General features: G+C 33.7%; 1 protein-coding gene and 1 pseudogene across 1 annotated transcript in view; one reads left to right on the top strand and one right to left on the bottom strand.

Annotated features, from left to right (window-relative positions):
- Nucleotides 1-1,579: 1,579 nt before the first annotated feature.
- LOC112693570 (keratin, type I cytoskeletal 9-like) overlaps nt 1,580-25,259 on the bottom strand; it is a 70,612-nt gene continuing 46,932 nt past the window's right edge. The window contains exons 3-4 of the mRNA XM_025568692.1: nt 6,093-6,913; nt 1,580-2,117 (exon numbers count right to left, since the gene is read on the bottom strand). Coding sequence (XP_025424477.1) covers nt 1,749-2,117; nt 6,093-6,913 — 1,190 coding nt within the window. The 3' untranslated portion in view covers nt 1,580-1,748. The remainder of the gene's footprint in view (nt 2,118-6,092; nt 6,914-25,259) is intronic.
- LOC112693571 lies at nt 24,322-25,166 on the top strand (annotated as a pseudogene).

Here is a 25,259-nt window from a genome sequence, read left to right as displayed (position 1 = left end):
TGTAAAAACCGTTTTCTGTTCAGACACAATATTTAGTGTCAGTTGTACATTTATACTGTTGACTTATGTAAAATACTGAACGTGTATGAATTAACATATCCTCTTGTTTCCTTTTCAATGGTGTCGAAACGATATTCGTGAAAATGTAGTTGGCCAATATATCCCTTTGTACGTCGCAAAATACGATACGAATTCAGTGGATCGTCATAGTAATAGTGCTCATTGGTCAATATGTCCCTTTCACCCCTTCCCCCCACAACCAGCCACAGAAGATGTCGTTCTCGAAGCGTTCTGCAAGGACGACCGTCGTCAGGAACATAATAATTGCAATAAGAGCTACGTACGTTATTTTTAAACTTGAATCTATGCATATTGTACATAATATACATACATATATAATTAATATATAAAATTATAAAATAATTTCAGTAATAATAACTAGTCAAGCATTTTTGTATTTTATTTTTAACTCGAAATGAACGTGTACATAAAATATTATCTCGAATAATGTACAATATATTACACTTGTTTAAAGCGTTTTGAACCTGTATTTTTATTTATTTATTTATTTTATTATTATTATTTTTTATGTGTAGATTGTGATATTTAAATTAGTTTAAAACGTGACACTTTTTATAGTATGCTCTAGCTGTAATATTATACCATTATTATATTATGTGTAATATGTTTATTGTTAAATATTATCCATCGGCCCGTTTATGAAAACTTTGTATATTTAATTATGATTTTATTTATGAAAATGTACACGACATTTATATTTCAACATATCATTTATTTTTCATTTGTTTTTGCGAACTTGTTCTAAAACAAACCACCGCTTCACATTGTTTGTTTCAAGTAAAACCTTTTCCTATCGCAATAACAATACGTATATATATATATATGTATGTTATTCGGCACTGTCTAGTTGAATTGTTGTTTTTTATAACTATAAAATAATGTCTAAAGACCTCTTTAATGTGAAAAAAAAATGGATAAACGATAATTTCGATGTTATAATATTATACTATTATACATTTTGTTATAAAATATTAAATGACAATATAATATAATATAGACGGTCGTTTGTAATGACAGTATTTGTACACCATAAATTATTATCATCCATCGTCAGGTTATTGTCTACAGACGATAAAGTCTATGTGTAATATTATTCGTATTGTACGTCCGCGTATTCGTTTTAACAATTTTTACAATCGATGAGCTTTAACTCTATGGCCGAATACACATGTGAAACAGATTAACTAACACAAAACTGTTGAAAGGCCTGACGTTGAATAACGGTACGAATGTAGTGCATTAAAAGAAAAAAAAATTAAATCTACAATAATAACAATAATAAAATAGTGATGATAATGTAGAATAATATTGATATTACTACATTGTTATTACAGTAGTTGCGCGTAAACTAACAAAAACTGCAGTACAGGGTCAAGACGATTTAACGGAAAACCGACGATCAGTCTCGACCGAAAACATTAAAACGCGTTAAAATCAAATGAAGAAAAACATAGGAAAAAAAAATATATATATATATATAAAAATAAAATAGACGATAGTTTATAATTGACAATGTATTGGGTCGATACTAAAACGCATTCGACGGAAAGCCGTGCGATGGTGGCGTACAACGGACGTTTCCGGTACGTATCGTTTCGGAGGAGACGCTACGCGCAGCGAAAGACTTATCGGTGCCGTCTCGCGAGGGTGGACGTCAAATAAAGCTGTCAGTCATCCGACCGTTGCCGGATGTGCAGGATCAACGGCAACGTCCTAGTCTTGATCAGCGGCATCATCGGCGGCGGCGGCGGCAGCTGCTGCTTCCTCTGATAGAACTGGTGATGCCGGGCCACCGTTGGCTGGTACACGTACCTCCACGTCTGCGGCTGTCCCACGGGCGGCGGTCGCATCACCAGCAGGTTCTTCAGGTCCTGCCGACTGGTCAGCTTCCGGGCGTGCTTGGCCCTGTTCGGTCTAACCGCGATCTTTTGCTTGTACTGCTGCTGTTGTTGCTGAGGTTTGCTCGCCGTCGTCGACGAGCTCACCATGTTCTTCTTGTTGCTGTAGTCCTTGTTCAGGTCGTCGAACTCGTGTACCTAAAACAATAATGACGAGGCCATCAATCGGGATGGCGGGAGGACAAAAAAAAAAAAAAAAAACGTAAAAAGTGTCCAAATGACCAAAGTTCCCGATCACCCTCGTCAATCTTGTGGTCACGCGATTAGGGAGAAGGAGAACCACTTTACCGGTGCTCATGTTGGTGTTTTGGGATTTTTCCTGAGCTCATATAACATCGAAGTTGTGATTGCCAACGAATATCGATCCGCCCAAATGTGAAAATGGAATCTTTTTCACGCGTATTCTCTGAAATTAGTCGTCTAACTCTCGGTTTTTTTTTTTTTTTATTATTTTTTTCTAATGAAAGTGTACATCGTGGAACAGGTTTTAAGTTTATTTTAAATTCTATAAGTAAATTGAATGATAATTTAACCCACGGCGCAGCACTGCAAAAACACACAGACGTAAGTTGTCCCACACGATCAGGCGTTTCCACTGTCCGCTGGCTGACGCCGTCATATCGATACTTGACACAAGTCGCACGGTGATCGGGGTGGCGTTCTTATCATTAGGCATACATTTATTTGATAAAAAAAAAAAAAACGTTTTTTAGGTTAACCTAACCAAACCTAGGTGCGGTAGCGTAATTCGGATTCAAACCTAACCGTTGCGAACAAAAAACGTCGTTTGGTGCAACAGAAATTCAGCACGGAGGAAACCTCATGCCGACGTCCAACGTTTAGAATCCCATTCGGCCTGGATTTTTTTTTTACCCGATGATCCATAAGAATCAAAGTTTCTACAGATATATTACGTGGGCGACTCGGAGAACAAAGTAAAGTTCGTACGTTGCTCCAAACACCCGTAAACAAATATTGTTTGATTTACAACAGAATTCGCAAAACGACGATTTTTTTTTAATTTTTTTTTTTTTACTCGCCTATAGTAAGTCCTGTTTAACCCAACATAAAGAAAAGCGTTTTATTTCCATTGGCGAAGTATAAAGAATATAACGGCGGCACATCGCCATCCCCGCGTCCGCAACACGTTGTCGAGCCGGCGATAGATAGGCAATACAAGTGACACGTGTGCGCTGGTTGCCAATAACCTGGTGGTTTGAATTCAAGGCGCGGGACTTATGTGTACAAGATTTGATCTTGACATGTTTCATGACGCAGTGTTGTTACGTTCGATTACTACTTTGTTGAATGCTGTGAGTGGTTTTCCACTTTTTTCATTGGTCACGATAGAACACAATAATAATAATATTTATTCGCATCGCATTGCCATGCGGTACGCCGGTGACTCCGACAACGAGGACTTATAACGTCAACGCATGTACAAAATATAATTGATAATATATGTTATCAATTATATACATAACTACTATATAATAGTATTCTTCACAAAAACATGGTTTCAGACCTTTCGAATTGTAAATGAAATAACTGACAAACTTTGTTTCTAGTGAGTTCCGTGGCATATCTTGTGCGTAGCACACACGTATATTAAATTATTTAAAGTGATTAGATGATCGGTTGATTTGAACGTAAACTCTCTCATCATTTCACGTCGAAAGTAATCGACCAAGCGAATAATAATACAATTTCATAAGAAACATCAACATTTTGATATGATGACACGGCTGATTTGGAAATGTCGATACGTTGTCGACGACGAACATCCTTTGAAGGTTACCGCTACTCTGCCGATAACGAACATTTGTCGCCCGAAAAGGTTTATGACTATGTTATCGATAACGTTTTAAAAACATACTCATAAGTTTTGGCGAAGCACATATTTTTGTTAGGGGCCATGCCCGTTTCCACCAAAAGTAGACCTTTTCCTTTTTCACCAATACTCGTTTCCACCAAAAGTGTATCATTCCCTTTTCCACCAAATGAGACAGTGACCATGTTTTTACCAAAAAAATTGTATACTACGCTTAAATTAAAAGGTATAACACAGAAATAACTTTATTTAACTTACTATTAATTCAATAAATGTAAAGGCATTATATAATATATACAATATAGGTTGGAAAATGTTAAATTTTATTTAAAAAAATGGTCAGATATAAAAAGATGAAAAAATAATATATTATGATATCCAATACCTTAATTATGTAAATTGTAACTATATATAATTAGTTGATATTTGTTAACTGATCCAATAAAAAATGTAATATTGTTTAGTACTAGTGTTTTATTTTCACGTTTACTTTCGGTAACTTTAGCCATCATAGAATTATAAATTTTAAAATCTACGTTTTATTTTAACACACACGCAGTTGTAATGCACTATTTAAACTGTGTTATCTTTTCACTTGTTCTTAAAGTATTTGATTATTTAGATATTATAATGGTTAATGGACATAAAAGTACATGCATAAGTACGATAACGGTTTAACATACAATTAAATATAATCAATGTGCAATATACATTGATTATATTGTATATATATTTATATATATATTGTACATCGATCCGAAAAACTCATGAAAAGTACAGGTTACACATCGGAACACCCGAGTTGATTGTACTTGCGCCATTACGTATATTCGACCCGCCCGTGTCGGTTGTCGCACACCGTACGATAAATCATACTTCTCGCGTGTGCCGTCGTCGCATTTATTAATTCATTTTATATTGATTTATCGTTGAAAACACTGACGTTTCGCAAACGCGCGTACTCGTCAAACGCAAACGTTCGCGTCCAAACGGGAGGGCCACGTATACGTATATTATCATAATCGGACAGTCGGTGTGCACGGATCACGCGATTCGACGGATAGCCGGTCGTCGCGGTTAACGAACTATCCCCTCGTACTAGTTGTGCGAAAAACGCGTTTATTTCCCACACAGGTACTCGGGCCTCGATGCGTATGCTCGTCGTTCTCGGACCAACCGATCAATGGCACGCTGGGCACATTCCATTGGATAAAAATGTCAGTCTTCGGAAGTCCATCGGCAACGCATATGCGATTTTTCGTTTGCCACCTGATGATGTGCGGACACTTGATCTTTGACAACCTCTCGGTGCCAGATCTATCTTAAAAACGAATGGTGAGAGAATTTCGAACGAAACATTTCGTCTCCGCCGTAAGCGCGTATCGTATGCATTAGCGTTAGAATTTGGACGAGAAAATAAAAAATAAATAGGTTTGACCGTGAGCCGTTAGTGTCCGGTGCAATCGTTACACGTTCGAGACCGAAGGTTTGACGAATAGTGTTCACGAGCCGGCGATTAAGTCTGATGATCGTGCGGTCGCCGAGACGTACATTGTCCGACGAAACACGCACGAAGCCGCGGGGCCGTGGAAGTGTATCGTGTATCGACCCGTGTGAATGCAGTTTGGAACGGGCGATTTTCTTTTCAGATTGAAAATTCGCTTGCCAAAAAGAAGTGGTGGTAGGATGATTATCGTCAACGTTGGAGGTACCGGGAAAGCATACACACTTCACGGATCGCATATCCGGGTCAGATCATCACGATATCGTAACGCGCCATTATTGCCGACGGAATCCAGAATGTACCTGACTAACGCGAGGGTAGAGCACTGCGATCGGGGATCCCCACAACCCGTTCACAAAAAAAAAAAAAAAACCTACAATATTAATTCGGGACTTTACTTTTGGTCGTACCAGCCACACTTTAACTATCAATCGTGACACAATTTACGTAGCGTGCATTATGTTTAATTCTTGAATTTCAAAAAGCTTCACTTCCATTACCTTAATATCAGCATTTCTGTAAATGATATTCGTTTATCGGGACCTACCCGTCATGTCATATAGTGTATTGTCGAATTATAAATCTGCGTACCTCTAGACAGTTAAACTAGGACCCTCTTAACTTAGGACTCTCTGGAAAACTAACATCCATGTAGGTTTTTAATTTTACCAACTGACTATGGTTGCGACGTGCTAGGACAGTAAGGTTAATTACATGGGGGGGGGGGGATAAGCCAATGGCTAGACGTACACGATAATAATATAAAGTTATCGCGCACCTGGTACTGATGCGGTTCCTCGACTGGTACCTGGTTGGAACCAGGCACCTCGTAGTCGTGGTTGTTGTTGGAATTGTTGTCGATCGCGTTCCCGTAATTTTCGTGCAAGTCGTGGTGCACGTGCTGCACGGCGTCCTCGGTGATCGTGTAATACGTATTCTCACCCGAGTGCCCGTTAAAGTTACTGCTACCGTTGTCGTGTTCGTTAACGTCTCCGGTCGGCGTATGGGATTCGGCGGCTGCCGAAGGGCTCTCGCCGGGACCGGAAGTGCCGGTTGCCCCACTCGTGCCACCGACCTCGCTCGTCTGAAACTCCGACGACGAAGACGAATCAACCGAGTGATGGAGGTTTGGGGACGGCGACAAAGACCCGTCCTCGACGGTCGAGTGATAGTTTTTCGCCTCTGTGAAGCCGGAAGAGTGTACGATCGGCACGTAAATATGTGGTATCAGGTGCAAGTGGATCAAGTGGTTGTGCTTCTTGGCGTGTCCTGCACCGCTGCCTCCTCCCACTACTGCTCCACCTCCGTTGCTGCCACCATTGAAACTTCCACCACTACCACTGAAACTTCCGTCGCCACCGTTAAAACTTCCACCACCACCACTGAAACTTCCGCTGCCACCGCTTCCGCCGCTGCTGTCCAATCCGGGAGTTAGGTGCTCAGAAGACTGCGCCACAGACTGCAAGGATCGCAAGTGATTGTCCACTTGTTGGCTCATCAAGCTCCGGTACCGTGAGTCTACCTCTTCGTGGAAAGCCTCGTGCTCCGGGAATTCGGTCTTCAGGATCTGCGACGGTTTGAACAAAGGTCTCCACGGTCCTAGAGGGAAATAAAAATAAAAACATTTTAAAATTTTCCTTCTTGTCTGAATCCTTATGTGTGACAAAATCTATGGACTAACACGGAAATACAATGGTTTTCGAATGGTCCGAGTATCGTTAGAAATGAACATTTAGCAAAACGGTTTTCTCGATAAGTATGATTTGTCTTATACATTTGAGTTTGATAACTGATTCAAAAAAAAAAATCCCGAAGAAGAATATTTATTTATTTTAATACTTCAAATAGTTTGTCTCAAATGAAGTACTAACAAGTATATAAAGCAGTCAACCTTTTTAACAATACGGTACACTTGATCTCCAACAAAATATTCGCGGCACACCAATCCATATATTATGTAAAACATATTTTATACATATGTACATATTTATACGTACATTGTTTACAATCTACTCTATTATAGGGTTATGTATTGTGAATATATTAATATACAATCGATCGATCGAAACGACTGCGATGGGCATACTTACAATAAATAATATTATATGTATCTACGATTAGTTCGATCAGTTTTCATCGAATATCAATAATAAGCTGCTAAATACATACTTATAAAACAATTTATAGATTTATCGCGGCACACCGGTTGGGAAACACTGATATAAAGGCTGATAAACTGTCAAAAGACAACGTATAATAAATTTTCTTGGAAGAAACAGAAATATTTTTATTTTTATTTTTTGATGTCTTCTAGTCTTCTAAAAAAAATATTTTGTGGTTTTCTTAATTATTTACAGTGACTTAAAATATTGAGGTCGGAAATCACCAATTTTCGATGAGTACGATGGTAATAATTATTCTAAAAGATCGTATTGTATAGTTTGGATCCAAAAATGAAATGGAGCGTGACATCAAGTCAGTGAGTTATGATCATTTAATTTACACTTCGATTAACTGGCAAAAAATTGGAGAAAATACACTATGGTTATTAGTAACTTTTATTTCTTATAATTTTAAAGTGTTAACATTTATTATTTAAAAATTCAATAATATAATTGTAAGTATAAAAAATGAAGCGACTATTATAATGTAGGCAAAATAAGAATACTGAAATACCGATTTTAATAGATGGAAACATATAGAAACCAATAAAACAATATGTTTATGATTCAAATACGTAACACGTTTCAAATCAGAGGTATAGTTCAACTTAAAAAATATATCATTATATCCATATGAAAGTATCGAATAATAATAGATAATTTACGTATGGATTTTATTAGCTTATATTAATTGTTGTCAAATATTAAAAACGTAAACTTTGTTCTTAAATCTCTAAAATTATACCTGATATCTCTCGACATTTATAATTTTCGATATTTAACAGCGCAGTTCATTGTCATGATAAATTAGTAATTTTTCAACCCACAAATTTGATTTTAGTTGTTTTTAATGAATATATTGTTACGCGGTTGTACCTACATTCATATGGTTCAAATAAAAAGATATCCTATGAGAGTATAATATTTTTATCAGTAAGTGTACCCGTATGAGTCATACCATACTGATGTGAGTAATATACTATGATATAAGCATGGCTTGTTGTGAACTTATTGGTAATCCATAAGTAATTGACTGTTACTTCGTGTGGCCGTATGCGACATTATAATATAGAAACAGATTGTAGAAAAAACTTAAACAGTTTAGAAAAAATGAATTTTAGGATCGGAAACTAATCGAAGTCATCGCGATACGCGTTAAATATATGTAATTCAATTCGGAGCTAAAAACGTCTAACGGACCAGAAAAATATTTTTGATTATGTAATACAATTTTATTTAGCCTGACGGCGCCTTTAGTTAATACACAACTAGTTCGATCAATTGAGCAGAAAACTACAACAGCTTACGACGTTAAAGTCCACGATTCGGTTCGACTTAATACCGAAGAAATAATTAGTTAACAAAGTTAAACTAAGTTACAATTAGTAACGCGTGCCCTACAAATATAATGGTATAACGATGTGATTGCGTCGGGATTGCATGGGGAGAACGTTGTGTAGGACGGAGGAAAGGAGAACATTACTCCTTGTTTTCCCGATCTAACTTATCGAACGTGTTCCGTTATCACGGATGCTGTTCAGGAACGAAGAAGAATATCGAACAAGAATTTGTCCATGGGTTTGTTGCGGAGGAGACGATCGAATACGAGCACGCGCGTGTGACGATCGTCAACCGTCAAACCATCATAACGCGTACACGTAATTACAGGCTTGATGATGATTACTAGGGAAAGGAGGGAGGAATTAATAAATATATATTTGTGCGGCATGAGTGTGATTCGTCACATAGCAATCCGTCCGGAAACTATTAGATCGAATTCGATCTATTGCGGTGTCTTTATTAAATAAAAAGAAAACCGTGGTTACGTCGAATGGCGAAAAAATAAAAAATAAATACCGACCGGGTTCGCGAACGTAATTACGTGTTGGCACGTGCGCAAACGCGTGCGTACTGCGACGAAGGTATTGACGTGGCCATTGTACGGGGCCGTGAGCTACAGCGGTCCGCAATTATGTCTGGGACGAGACTCGACTACGTATGAATATTCTGTTTTGAAAATCGTTCGGTACTGTATCGCAGATATATTGCACTGTTGTTCGTCATACTTTTTTCCTCCTCCAACGCACGTTAGGATACTTTGTAGACTTGCAGACTTGGTTCGCTTCACGGATGCGCTATGTAATGTCAACTTTGATATCGCGCCACCGGTCTGACAGACGCGCACGCTTAAATCGTGGACGAGTCGGAGCTGCCGTGCAACGGTGTACCGAATTTTCAAACGCGATATTTAGAAAATCGTTTTCCCGAACTATCGAATTCAGACGGATTATAATAGTAATCATATTAACGTAGTATTATATCCACCGTTGGCAGTTTACTGTTTTATTCTTATAACGTTGTTCGCGCGTGTACTGATACCGTCGTCTTCCGTTGTGCCTATTACATTATTGTTATTTCCTACGAAATTTCCTGAAAATCGATCATTTTATTTGAACTTCGTGGCTGTTATTTAACGCAGTCTACTTGGGATGACTTACAGAATTCCGACAAAAAAATACGATCAGCAATCAAATAGATGCAGATTTCGGTGTCGGTCCAACTCGGCAAGTTGATGCAACATAAATCTTTGATCATCAACATAAGGCGATCATTGCATTTAAAAATCAACTCAATTCGATATGATTTAATTAATAGAAAATGGATGTGTACGTTATAGGGTAGTAGACAGATGTAATCGATTATATCTAAATTTATTATTCACTATCATTTGAATTGATTAAAAATTATTTTTACTGGAAGTCATTCTAATTATCAAATTCATTTTTTTTTCGTAAATTAACCAATGACGGCTTCGACTGCGGAAAGTATCAAATGACTCCGGACAGTGGCTTGAGGCAATGATTCTGAGAAGAAACTCCATGTTACGACTTCGAGACCGGCATTTTTATGTTACTAAAATATAATATTTTATATTCGTTTGAAATAAAAATTATCTTTGCTAAATATGTTTCGAATTAAGATCGCAAAAAATACTACGAAACACTATGCTGACAATGCATATCGTACTATATTAAATACTATTTAAATTTAATAAATTGTATCGACACGTTGTATAATACATAAGTAAGACTTGGTTCAAGAAAAGACAATGATCTATCAAAAAAAAAAAAAAAAAAAACCATTCATAATCATACCTTAGTATAAATAATATTATGTCCTGCATGTTTTATGACATAATGTGCTGTAAAGGGAACATTAAAAGAAAAAAAACCACTCATAATAATAACAAAATATTATATTATCATATCCATGATATTGACGTTATGTGTCGTTCGTGACTCACTTTTATAGACATATATTGTGACGACTACAGAAGTTTTTTTTTTCTATACGTCCGTGTGTGTTTGAATTAATTTTTTTCGATCGTAAGCTTTGTAGTGCGTACGCGAAAACAGTGCTAGTTTTAAAAAATAAACAACGTAGAGGTAAATATGATACCTGTCACCGTGTTGAACATTCCATACAATAAGTTATATATGTATAATAAAAAATAGTGATTTTAATGATTTTGTAATGGTTTTTTTTTTTTTTTTATGGAACAGTTGGACGATTCAGTGAACTTTTCGGAGATATCTTAAAAGGGATGTATTTTAAGCGCTGCAAGTGGTTGGGTGACCTGCCTCCATTTTTAATCCTGCAGGACGCACGCGTACCCACGTTAACGTAATATTATTTTACTGGAATTTTTTCTCTATAGTATGTTTTCCATCGTTATACACACGCATACCGACTCGGATGCTTACACGCGGTTTATAACACGTACGCGTGGTTTGCGGTCGTGTTAAATTACTACCACCCACACGTGGTGCACTAGTGTTGTTATTATTTTTATTGCGTACTTGTATTACACGGTAAATGCGTACGGGCCACGTTTTGACCGGCTGTTTGTTTCATAAACGCGTCAAAAGCCCATAATATAAGTATTGTCTACTACTGTATTACGTACAGTTTTATTACCACGGTTATCCTATAAATACGTACGAAAATGCGCGCGTTACACGTACACACTATTAAATATGATCAGTGGCGGATCGTGGGTACTGATGAAGGTAGTGCGACAATATGAAAAATTGTCTGTCTGTTCCTGTACCATTTATTTTTGATATTATTATTTTATTATTGTCCAAATACTAGCATACAATCGCAGTTTAAAACACACGCGATAAAATAAGACACTCCCATAATCGACAATTCCTTATTTCATAATCGAAAACCGTAATCCGCGGATGAACTGTTCAGATAAGTTTGGAAAATATAATCATTGATATTTATTTATTAGGACGACGCGGTGTGTCGTTCATACGCTTGCGGAATTAGCGGCATAATCAGCACGCACGCGTTCACGTAGCCTAACATGATATATACAATACTAGCTATTTTCTTAATTTTCAGTCGGATTGATTGCTTTGAACTTTTTTATAGCTTCCTTAACTTGGTTGCTTCGAGTTATATTTGTATATTTAGCACGGCGACTCTTCTAATTTTTATCTGAAATTACATTTTCTGTAACACTAATATCATTAAAAATAGATAAATAAACATCAAAATTACCGCTATTAATAATTTCAGTTAGGCGCAATATTTTTACTGAGAATGTATCCACACCAAATTTAGTCTAAAAATTATTATTATAATAAATTTAAAATAAAAATGGGAAAATATTGCCAGCCGCAACCAATTCGCAACAACCGCCGTAGACAGTAGGAATGACCATTTCACGAACATAATCCTCAGCAGTGGAAAAGTTGTTCCCATTTGAATTGTAAGATATGGTAATAAAGTTATTATTTCGGATCTCCTAGCATATTTTTTGGTTATTAAACAAATGAAATAAAAGTGAACGGAAAAGGCAGGCACCATCACCGAAAAATGGTACAATTATTTGAGGTGTCAATATTCTATCGACAAAAATGTCTTCTGAAAAAAGTATTCTAGTAATTATATTCAATATATATGTAATAATTTAAATAATTTTCCAACATGTTCCGGGTGAATATTTATACATAAAATAAATTAATTCCTTAATTGTCAAACGAATATTTATGGTCCTAACCATACGTTGCTCGGATAATTGTTTATTTTGTACTTGTGCAACTCGAGAAAATACATCATAAATATAACGGTTGCAACCGCGCTGTAATACGTATGACTCGTATTATTAAGATACATAATATGTATTATAATATTATTATGTTCATCATAACATATCAGTACAATATTGAGCCGTAAATAGACAAATAAACAGTCATAGTGTCATATAGTAGAGACTGTGAATGACGAAGGAAACGCTGCAGCAGCCGTGGCAACGCGTGATGGTGGGGAGGTCAGTAACTGCACTCACGCACGCGCATGCAAGAAAGGAACGACAATATTTCGATGACGATAAATCTGTGAAACTCGACTCGTTGCCATAAGAATAACTTGAGTGCGAGAGGGATACGCCAAAATCGCTGTAAAATAAGATAATATAACATTTATAAATAATAATTGACATTTCCCCAGCTCTGCGTTGATTATTATAGTGTACATTTTCCTTTAAAAATAGAGATTAAATAAAGTAGCCTGAGCGACGACGAGTTTCGTCCGAAAGCAGCAGGTAGCGGCTATCGCCCAGCACTCAGCATTGATGGGTTGATACGCATGCGGCACTTCGTACTTACGGCATATGCACATGGTAACCACTACGATTGCACTCGATAAAAATTATAAAATTATTATTTAGATTATTTGAAAATCACCATTTTAGTATTTTAGATATTAAATAATTTAATAAATTATTAATAAGTTTACTATTACAGTCAGAATTATATCCCGCCGTCCAAGCCACCACTGAATATATGAATACTACACACATATGCGTAATAAATATATTTTACTAGCTGTCCCGACAACGCTTTACTGGATAGTTCCTGCCTGTGAATATTTATTCACTTTGGTAAATATAAAAATGGATAATCTTCATGTAATCTATTATCTATATATTTTGTTATCGAATAATGTGAAAAAATGAAAGATGGTTCATACTGATTTTACTATCCGATGAAATACGAGTATAACACATTTTAATATAAATTCAATTAATTAATAACAGATTTTTTTCCTATTCATTTTACTAAGGTACCAAAAACACCTATTGTAAAATGTCAGTTTTTGAGGGTGATAATAAGGCTATCGAAGGATTCAAATGGCTTACTATAAATTATTTCCAAATAACGCGGGCAATTTTACAAAGAAATGCGTAAGAATCGATCAAGAGTTTTGAGTCCATTAATCTCAAATATACTAACATCCATTTATAAATACAGAAATATATTATTCTGTGTGTGTTTGTGTGTGAGTATAATACTATGTAATGATGTGCATCATTCGATTGTATAATACTGCACAAATATTTACAAGATTCAGAGGTGCACCGTAAAAAAACTGTAAGAATTCAAAAAGAAACTAAAAAACTAAAAAAAAAAAATTAATCCAAATTTATATTGATTTTTGGGATCCTGTAACAAATGTAGTTTATATAAAGACCACAATATTTTCCATGTGCAGAATAAACTCGGTGAAACGTTTTGTAACGCCACTGTGAAGAGTTGCAAAATGTCCACTATATAATGGTAAGTACTCCAGTTTGAGCGATCGTTGGTTAAAAATAAAACATGATGACAACGGAATCTGCAGTTTATCAACACAGTGGTCATCGAACAAAGCTAGTCAAAATCCATCCGATCATTACGGTGAACTTTGTATAATGTACATATTATACAGTAGGAGTCGGGTGAGTACAATCGCAAGGTAATATCCACATCGCAGACTCATCCTTATTCTTTTCCACACGATCCCGCTTCGTATTTTCGAGTTATAATACGCTGTTTTAATGTCAAGAATAGGATTTCACCGGTTTATTTTTTTCAATACATTTATCATAATATATATTCCGCGTCGAGTCAGTCGTTAACCGAACAATGATTTCGTTACGTTAATATTTGGCACCGAAACGTTATAAAGGTTTTCGCCCAATTCAGCGAATGAGAACGCTTCTAATGGAAAATCCATACGATTCAGATTTAAATATTATTCATCCTCTCCTTTTCTGTACTATGGGTACATAAGAAGATAGTACATAGTTATAGGTACTTGCATCGCTTGAATTTTTTTTTTTATCTTAAAGCGACTTTTCAATGAAATCTAGTCACATTTATGATGCTCATATTTCATGATCGTTTTTCGACTGAAGATGGTATTCGATAATCCGAGACGTTCGAAACGAGGCACAATATGCGAGTGCTCCATCATCAAGACTTATTACTTTGTTCTTTCCGAAATTCCGTTGGGTTCGCGAAATGAGTTTAAAAACATTATTGTTTTGATTCCAGTAGTGTGTTGTAATAATAATTTGTCAAAGTTGTTTTAATCCATGAGTACGTCGAGTAAATCATTAAAAACCGCAGAGTCTGTATCGCAACGTACACCATCTACCGCATCATATTTTAAATATACCTTCATTGGGATGAAATATAATACGTGTTCCTGATTCTGTAGTTCAAAATTTTGTACGGAAATCGGAAAACCAAGTGAAGGGATTGATATTGTTTCTCTAAACTTGATCCAATATAATTTTTATAACGGTTTATGTGAAAAATAATACGAATTAAATAACGAAAATTTCCCGTATTCTTTTCTCTTATTTTGTGAATTATTGTCACCTATCGCTCATATATCGTATTATATTTTTCGTGTACTGTATTATATGTTAGTGCTTTGTAAATTCATAAAAAAAAAATAAAATATCCAAATATTGTAATATAATACCAGGTTGTGTGTACATATTATGCATTTATTGGAGTATGAATGATCAAATGACAATAAAAGTTCAATATAACAGCGACGCCATCAAAGAAATATACTATATTTCTAACTGTGGTTCTACGAATAAACTATACATGAATAAAGACTGAAACTTTTTTTTTTTTTCTTTAAACACGCATATAATACGTACTTAGATTTTAGATTTAAGATTATGTGATGATTAACATGAAAACTGTACACCGAACATATTTCAACAATGATGTAGTTTTTATTCACATAAAAGTCACACTGTTACTCGTAAGTAATAAAGATAATATCTTAGTGTAATATTATAAATTATTGCCTATTAGTACGCCGATTTACATCGAAAAAACTTAAAACGGAGCACAGATGTTATAATTAAAAAATGTTTCCAGTTTTCCACTTATATGTTCAAAACGAGTATGAACAAGAGAATAGAAGATCATTCGGCTGATTCGAAGAAAAAAAAATCACATCTAAAATCATTCCAGCTACAATTAGTTGCACGACATCACGACGTGTGATGAATTCATAAAATGTACCGACTGAAGAGTAAAATGAATGAACCTATCGAAATAAATAATTAAGACCACTGTGTAAGTCAAGTCACGTTGATGTGTTACGAATCGCGTGCTCATAATTGAAACGAATCTTATATTTATTTTATTATGTCATATGCATGTTACGAAGTAATAATTTTTTTCGTTTTTATTTCATCAATATGATCAAACTAGATATATTATTATTTTTTATAAGGTTTTCAAAATAAAGTCATTTTTTTCGATCCATTAAAATTATGTTTTTAGAAGTGATAATTCTAAATTTTAATTTAATGCTAATTTTTAGGATTCTATAATGTTTAACTACTTAAAACCAATAAAGAAATAAAATCACCAACATTTTTTCTTAGTACTTCAGAATGCACACTTAAAATATCAATATTTATATATAAAATGCATATTTAAATCAAATCAAAACATCAATTAAACTCGATTTTAGTTTAAATCAATGAAAGAAAAATTATTACCCTTTCCTAAAATCATTACTAACTTGTATTCTATGTTAAAAAAAACTGGTAACGATTAGTAATTAAATATATTTATGTTTAATCTATCTTTTAAAAAATAACTATTATTTTTTTACTTTCTAATGTGTTGAAATACATTTACTACATGGTCCAAATTAAATAAGTGAAATTAAAAATTGTCATAAATATTAAATCCACTGATTAAGTTTTTAAGTTATTTTCATCAGCTTTCCAGCTGAATTTAAATTTTTTCATTATTTAGTAACCAGCTTTCTTTATAATGTATCAAAGAATAGGGCTAAAGGTAATATAATTCCAATTTTAAAACATCAATGTGCAGAATACATCTTTATGGAAGATTCCCGCGTTGTATGAGGAAATTATGTTTTCATTCTACGAATGAAAAGTGAATGCGTAAAAGACATTCTCGAATCTTCCTCAATGTGGATCAGTAAAATATAAATACCTATAGATCTAGCGTTCACCGTTTACGTTCACAGCGGGAATTTATTGTATCATCAACAGTTTTAACTACTTTAGCTCAAGCAGTTTCATTCAATCCAAGTGTTATTTCTAACAGGTACCAAACAATAGTTATCATAAATTAAGGCAACGAAACTTTGGTGGACTTAAGAACGGCTAGACGATGCGATTACCATTTTTTACGCTTAAACATTTTTCGTCTTACATTGCTTTAAATTATTACAGCATATACTTTTACACGAGGTAGAATATAATATATTCTAATTATTCTAATAATATATTATAAAATAAAATGTATTATACACGATAAGATACACATATGACGGGTTTGTGTTTGTTTTTGATATCTATATATTATTTGGATATTATTATGAAAGGAATTATTTGAAAACTGTTGGACATTTATAGGCACAATTTAAGTGTCGACAACGACCCTTATATTGTCCACTAACAATTTTTTTTATTTCAGAAATATCAAAAAAAAACGTACTACTAAGGATAGCGATTTAATCAGACAAGACTTTTCTTTCAAACAATATAAACATCAAATTTATATGTTTATTATGAATGTGCACATGGGAACTACAAGAGGGGTTCAAGGGGTGTATTTTTAACCAATTGGAAAAATAGAATAAAATTAAAAAATGAATGATGGATTATTATTATCGAATTTTCTAGTAGTCTTCATTACACCTCTAACCGTCGAAAAAAACGAAAACAATTTTGTATTGTTAAATTGCATTATTAAAAATAATAAATAAAATCATCCATATGAATGGATTTGGTATAACGAAAAATAAATGATCAACAACTCTGGACAAAAGATCTGCGCAAGTTGTTGAATAAACTACGAACGAATGTTTCGATTATCATTTGGTACATTGAATGAAATATTACAAAAACGTGTATACAATAATATTTAACCATGTAATTAAATGAATACAAGTACGTGGGCCCGATGTGTAAGTATGCTCGACCTATTTCGGTTTCATCAAAAGTGTTTACGCTGCAGACGCGATTCATATTGGCGTTCAAATCGAGAAACAATGAATGCTTTTCTTGCTACTAGATGAAATCACGTAATGAAATAACCACCCAAGAACACAAAATATAAAATCAATGCAATAATCAGGACCTTGTAAAGTGTAATAGTCGTGATTAGGATAATTGGAACGTAAACGCTATAAATTATGTACCTCGAATCACCTAAATAAGTATTGAACATACTTATATTAGAAATTCTGTAACAAATTGTCGTTTCCATTTTTTCAATTGATAGACCAATTTCAAATACCAGTGTTTCATATACTGGATTAATAAATTTAATTACGGTATCGTTCTTACTACTCTGACGACACTTTCATGCGCAAAAAATGTTGTTTAATGTGAAAAACGTTACGCGACGATTGTGACGAATTTTCGATAATACTAAATAATTTCAACTATCGACGCTAAACGTATGTTACTTTGATGATAAATAATAAATAACACAATTGAAATAAATTAAAATGATAATACGGTTACTACTTAAAGTGCCCTAGCCTAATCTAGCACGATATTTTTCTAAAATAATTCAAGACATTCGTTAGCGAATATAATTTTATTTATACGTTAACAAAAAAAATTAAAAACGAAATATACATGTAATAAATGGGCAAACTTCTAAAGTCACAGCAATCTTGTAAAATATAATTTTAAATACATTATCCTCGAGTACATGAAGAGTACATAAATGTTATCAAAATAATAAATTAACGTTTTTTAATCGACATAATCGTAGTTTTTTCTGGTAGGTTTGCGAAAAAATAAGGCCTGCAGCGACTGGCTGTAATATTATAAAATAGTATAACACTGTCAAAGACAATGAGATATGATCAACAGGTACATTCCACTAGCGATAACCATCGACATATACAATTATTCAACGGTAGACAATTAATTATGAATATTGATTCATAGTAGCACTGATAACCGTCATAACAAACTAGACAATACAAATGAACTCGAAACGCATCGAAGTCGATCAAACTTCGTGCACCGATGGAGACATATCAAATTTAGTGTGGAAAAAAGAAAAATTGAAACTATTCGATCGCAAACAGTGTCATACACCTCGTAAGAATATTGATCACGCAGTTTAGTTTGAACACTATTTACCCGCGTGTACCCTGTAATGGCTTTGGCTATGCGGACTGTAGACTTATTAAATGAATAACTTTGGTTAATAGGTCTATGATACGGACCGAGCAACTGACTACGGTCAGTCCCTCGGTCGACCCTCACACAAGTTACGATACACTACTGTGTACCTATTGCGTTTGTATTATATTTTATGCGCACGTGACTGCTTTGTACTCGAATAATGCGATTGTATTGTGAAAGCGCAGACGGGTCGTAAACAATACGTTAACGTGGCGACGGGATGCTGCGGCGGTCGCGATAATATGGCGATAATATTACGATGACGGACGGAGAAACGGACGGAAGTTAGCCCAGATAGAACGAGCACGATGGTGTTGGCGAAAACCTCATCGTTTTTCATCTGCAAACGTCAACCCGGAACCCGCGGTATACATTTCATAGCCGTGCGAACCACCGAATGCGCGTCGAAAAAGTTATTTCCAAAAAGAATTTTTCGTCACCGTCGTTATCCGTGTCGGAAAAAAACACTACGATTCGATCGCTGCTCGTAAGCCATCTGCTACATCTCTGAGAACCTAGAATGGTCACGCAAGTTCCTGAGCATCTGACTGAACGGAACAGAGATGACGATAATTATTTTTTAATTTTTCCGCGTTCGAATTAAGAATTGCGATTCTGATCCTGTTCCACCCCTGCGTGTTTTAAGTACACCGATCTGTATGGATAGTAATATATTTTTTTATTTTATTCCCTTTTGCAGATTAAACATGAGTATAAACCTGATTTTAAAACGGCAGACAAATAGTTCTTAATTTATTATAATTGTTTTTTTTTAATTTTTGAAAGGGATATTTTTTCTGAAATGATCTCCATATATAAATACATCTAATATCAAACAAACGAGTATAATATGAACACAACGGTTTTCTGAACTAAAATTTTCTATTTCAGGAAAATAATCTCTATTGGGATTTTAATTTACCTTAATAATTTAGTGAAAATTTCTCAAACTCCAAGTTAATACAGAAAAAGAAAACAATACCTATAAATAATTAATATTCGTTTGGTCGTAATGGTATTCATGTTAAAAATCTTTGAAAGTATACTTATACTATTTTATACATATATTTTTAAATTGTACGTGCATACGTTATGTGCACTGCTGCGACGAGTCAACAAAATATTGTTATTATTTAGTATTAGTATTTATAATAGGTTACTCGCGATAATATTCCTATCCGGCTTGATTACTGTAATTTAACATATCACCCTATGCGTATTATAATACTCGTGTATCCATTAGAATATTCATTCTAACGCGCACGTATGTACGTAAAAACTTTTGACAATCTGTTTCCATAATTATTTATTATTATTTAAATTTCGTTCACGTATACGTCTCGAGGCTATCACGGATTCCAAAACATTTATTTGACCGAAAGAATAAACGTTTACATGTGTTTCGGAATCATAAAGTTTTCGACATTTATAACAGCATCGCAGTATGATGAATTGATTCGAATTGGAAATAATTTTAAAACATTTTATAAAAATAATGATTAAATGAATTAAAAACACCATAGCAAGTTTCGACAAGATTATCGATTGTTTTCCAACAATTGAAATAATTATACCGAAAATCATCGTCTGAGACGTGTACAGACACACATTAATCTCAATTACTTTCTTTTTAATCCGCAACTGTCCCGAAAATAAAAAATATCCATTATAGTTATTACGTAGCGATGTGGATAATAGATAAAAATAAAATAAGCCTTTGCACAACTCAAATCTGGAGTAATTTAAGTAGAAAATAATTACGTCACAGTGATAAAGAGACTTAATTCTAAAGATACTTAGATTAAATTCCCCGATAGACTGTAAGTATTCTATTATTCTGAAAAAATGAAAGAAAATGGCTCATTCTAAATAATATAGATACTGCGATATAATATATATAATTCGTTTTTCTCATATATTTTTATATAAATAATTTTAATTTAAATATAAAAATACAGTTTCGGAATATTAGTTGAGATCTACCGAAAATTATGAGTGAATTACTACATGAAGTTGGGTATTTTAATTTAATTGATAAAAATCGGCTTATTCCGTAAGACTTTTAAGATCTGTGATATTGTTATGTGTTCGGAAACAAAATAATCAAAAGCTATAATTTCACTAAAACGTATTCCGTAGATTGCACTGAGTTTCATAATACAACTACTCCTTGTTATCCGCGGAGGTTATTTTTCAGCAAAGTTTTACACGGATAAATTACTTTTTTGGTTTTAAAAATCACAATAACGTTAATATCACTTTCAATAACACTGCATTTAATTGTTTCTAAATTTTTAATTATTTTATTTCTGGAACACTAGATTCGTTTATTTCGTACTTTCTGGCAAATTACGCTTCAGTATCAACACTTTTTATTTGATCAAACATTTCAATCAAAATTTCACAAATATCAACTGACAACTGAACATTTGACGATTATTAACCGTACACGTGTCTGCAATAAGTATACGTGTGCATATATAGTTGTATAGTTAAACCAGTGATTTTATAGTATTTTTAAATTATCTACAGTACTTGTATAATATCGATAAAATATTATCGTATTAATAATATTTTATCGCTGAGTCAACCGCATACAATCGAAACTGCGGTTAAAAAAATCCATGGATAACAATGAATTACTGTTACGGTAGTTTTCGGTTGACCGTTGAAAAATTCAAAACATTTCTTACCCAAAACGTACCACCGACAATTTAACGTGCATATTGTCAAATCGAAAAGCGCAAATTTACAAGCATTTCTCAACAATTTAGTTACCTACCCGTTTCGTCCGAATAAAACGTGATCATTATTATAAATAGTAACACGTATATCGTTCGTTGTATAACACACAACGGCGGTGTATGTATACATTTTACCCACCGCGTATACCATAAATATTTTTATTTATTTTTTTTTTTTTTTAATCGAGACGAAAATGATTCACTACAAATAACATTATTTACCTCTAAATTTTGGGTACAACCGTTCAGCAGTTCATTGTACTGTGTTATATATATTACCATGCTATTATTATTAATTCCATTGCTATAAATTACACTCGTTATTATCTACCGCGTGCTGCACTGCTGCCCAACACGGTGGCATTGTTCCGTCGTAGAGACGAACAATTTTTCAGTTCCCAATGTTTCCACCAAAACGTTTATTATTATATTCATTAATGTATCCATCATCACACGGTGTTTAAATGTATGATTATTTGATTGAAAATCACTCGGTTTTATTGACGCGTATACCCAGGATAAAGACGAAATTCTTCAATTTCCCGGTGTCGATGCCCGCCATCCAGTATTATTATTTATTTATTATATAACTACTATTATTATATAATTAGGTAGAATATTTGGAAAATTTAAAAACCTAATTTAACCAAATTGATTTCAACGAAGGTTCAATTTATGGTAACATATAGAAAATATAGAAATAAGTAAATAAAGTCAAATTAATTTGTTTTTTATTAGATATTTAGTTAAATTTAAAAGTTGAACTGAACTTTGACTAACATATGTTGTCCCGTTAATTTCGAGTGAATATACCGTTAACGACCGTCATTGTTGATATCGGTGACACCGATTTTTTTTGTCGGTCCAACACGATTTCTCGTACAGAAAGTTGATATCGATATCAATAGGAGGATATAATTACATTAGCCCCGGCGATTGATGTCGACCACAAGAGTCGTCGACATGAACGTGGCGTCGCGTTTTCGAACGTTCAAATAACGCGTGTATCTGTCGTACGACATTCAAACCGATCGAAAGGTTCTAACCTTCGCCAACGCGATATGATGAAAAACGACAGTCCGCTCCTATGTTGTGTGTACACGCGAAATATGTACGCGAGTGCGTGATGATAACGATTTGTGGGGTACGATCCACACCGCAACGGATTACACATGCAACACAATAAGGCGGTACACGTGGTATGAAAAACATCTTCAGCATTACAATACAGTTAAAAGACATTATGTTTGAAAAAACATTAACAGTTTTTACAGCAAAGAGTGTAATATAAATATATATATATTACCGGCAAAGTGTTGAATCCGGATTCTACGGAATGCCAAAAATAAGCAGGAAAGGTATAAAATTGATATAATGACTAATTATTTTATAGAATGCCAAACTTCAAGCAAGCAATGTATACAATTGACATGTAATTATATTTTAGTGAGTATATTTATATTTTACACGCATTTAAATGTTCAACAATCATATATAAGATATTACAGATAAGTTGCTTATCATGCCATTTTGTGAAAATATGTAAAATAATGTTATAACATAACTGATTTAGAGATAAATATGTGATGAATTTAATCAAATCCAAATTTCAATTCAGTGTTCTTAGATTTCTTGTTATACAAAGATGTCGGAACGGTTTCATACTGAATTAAATAAAACCAGAAAAAGTTCAAAAAATACTGTTTTTCTACCAAATGAGAAATACAATGAAATATTATATGAAGTTTCTCTATTTAAAAATAATCAGAAAAAAAAGAAAACGTCACGCGATTATTGGATGCTTCAAAGGTATTTGTCTATTTTTATCAAGTTATTAGCTATATATTACAATTTTATTAACAATTTGTAAATTTTCTTATTTTCTTTATTTTTAGTTTTTATTAGATACGATATTTTAGTTATACAGCAAATTAGGAAATTAATTTTTTGTGTAAGTGGAGAAGGCGAAGTATTATTTTACGTTAATGATGGCGAACTATATGAAATTCTAAAAGCTACACATGATACTATTGGTCATGGTGGTCATGACAGAATGATTTCTGAACTTTCCTTAAAAATAAAAATATAACTCGGAGTGAAGTAGAAATTTTCTTACAATCATGCGAACCGTGTCAACAGAAACAGAAAGGCATAAAAAAAGTAGTAATGGTCAAACCTATTATTTCACCGGAATTCAATTCCCGATGTCAAATTGACCTGATTGATTTTTAGTCACATCCTGATGGAAAATATAAATTTATTTTAATATATCAAGATCACCTTACCAAATTTATAATTCTTAAACCACTTGTATATAAAAGAGCAGAGGAAATAGCTTTTAACCTCAAAGATATTTTTACGCTTATCGGAGCTCCGTCTATCTTAAGGTCCAATAACGGTAGGGAATTCTCAAATAACATTATTTCAAATTGAAAAGACATGTAACTTGAACTTAAATTGTTCACGGTAAGCCAAGGCACAGGCCAAAGTTAAGGTAGTGTTGAAAGGGCGAACCTAAACATTGAGAATATGCTTACAACATGGATGCAGACAGAGAAAAATTCTCATTTGAGTCAAGGATTGAAATTCGTTCAATTAATGAAAAATAGGGCCTTAAATTCTAGAATTAAGATGCCACAATATGAAGCATTGTTTGACTGCAAAGTTAAAGTTGGCTTAGTACTTCTAATTTACCAAAAGAAGTAATCGATAGTTAAGAAAACGAAGAACATTACTAGAAGTAATTGAAAAAAATGAAGTTCAATATTACAAAAAAGATAATGTGATGACCATAGATAATGCAAATACTATTGAAAAGTTAGAAGATCCAATATCTACGATTTAATCAAATAATGAAAATGCGATAGAAAAGCAAAGAGAGGCTAAACTAAATCTTAAAAATCAAGCAGTTAAAATGAAAACATAGTCAGATAAAAAACTTAAGCCTGCAGACATTGGTGCCTACAGTTCGAGTTTCAGTTCCTGATGTGGACAAAGGTCGCGGAGATGCTCGGAATAATTAGTTGTTGTTATTGAAGTAAACATAATTTATGAAATAATATATAGTTATTAATATTTTATTGTTTATGATTATATTAATATGTTTTCATTTTACTGCCGATGATTATTATCGTTTGGGAACCCGGGAAGGCTTACTGAAATCTTTATATTCCAGATCTCAGTTCACAATTTGCCAAAAAAATATTATTGAGACACATGAAGTTCCAAAAGAAAACACTTTAGCCTTACGAACCATAGCAACCCAGAAGTCAACGGGAACTGGACAAAGTTTTTTTAAATTTACATGCAAAATTAAATTTGAATTGTAAAAAAAAAATATTTTATGTAATTCAAAATATCATGCATCAAGTGTATGCTGCAATAAATAAATTAAAATTATAAACATTTTTTGATTAAATACTATTTTAAATTCATACTTTACCTAACGTAGCATTGGCATTCTATAAAAATCCTAGGAATTT

The sequence above is a fragment of the Sipha flava genome, unplaced genomic scaffold (genome assembly GCF_003268045.1).
Source record: "Sipha flava isolate LNK unplaced genomic scaffold, YSA_version1 88_pilon_pilon, whole genome shotgun sequence".
Classification (NCBI taxonomy): Eukaryota; Metazoa; Arthropoda; class Insecta; order Hemiptera; family Aphididae; genus Sipha; species Sipha flava.
The sequence above is the reverse complement of the archived record's forward strand: the minus strand, read 5'-3'. Positions and strand labels throughout refer to the sequence as shown.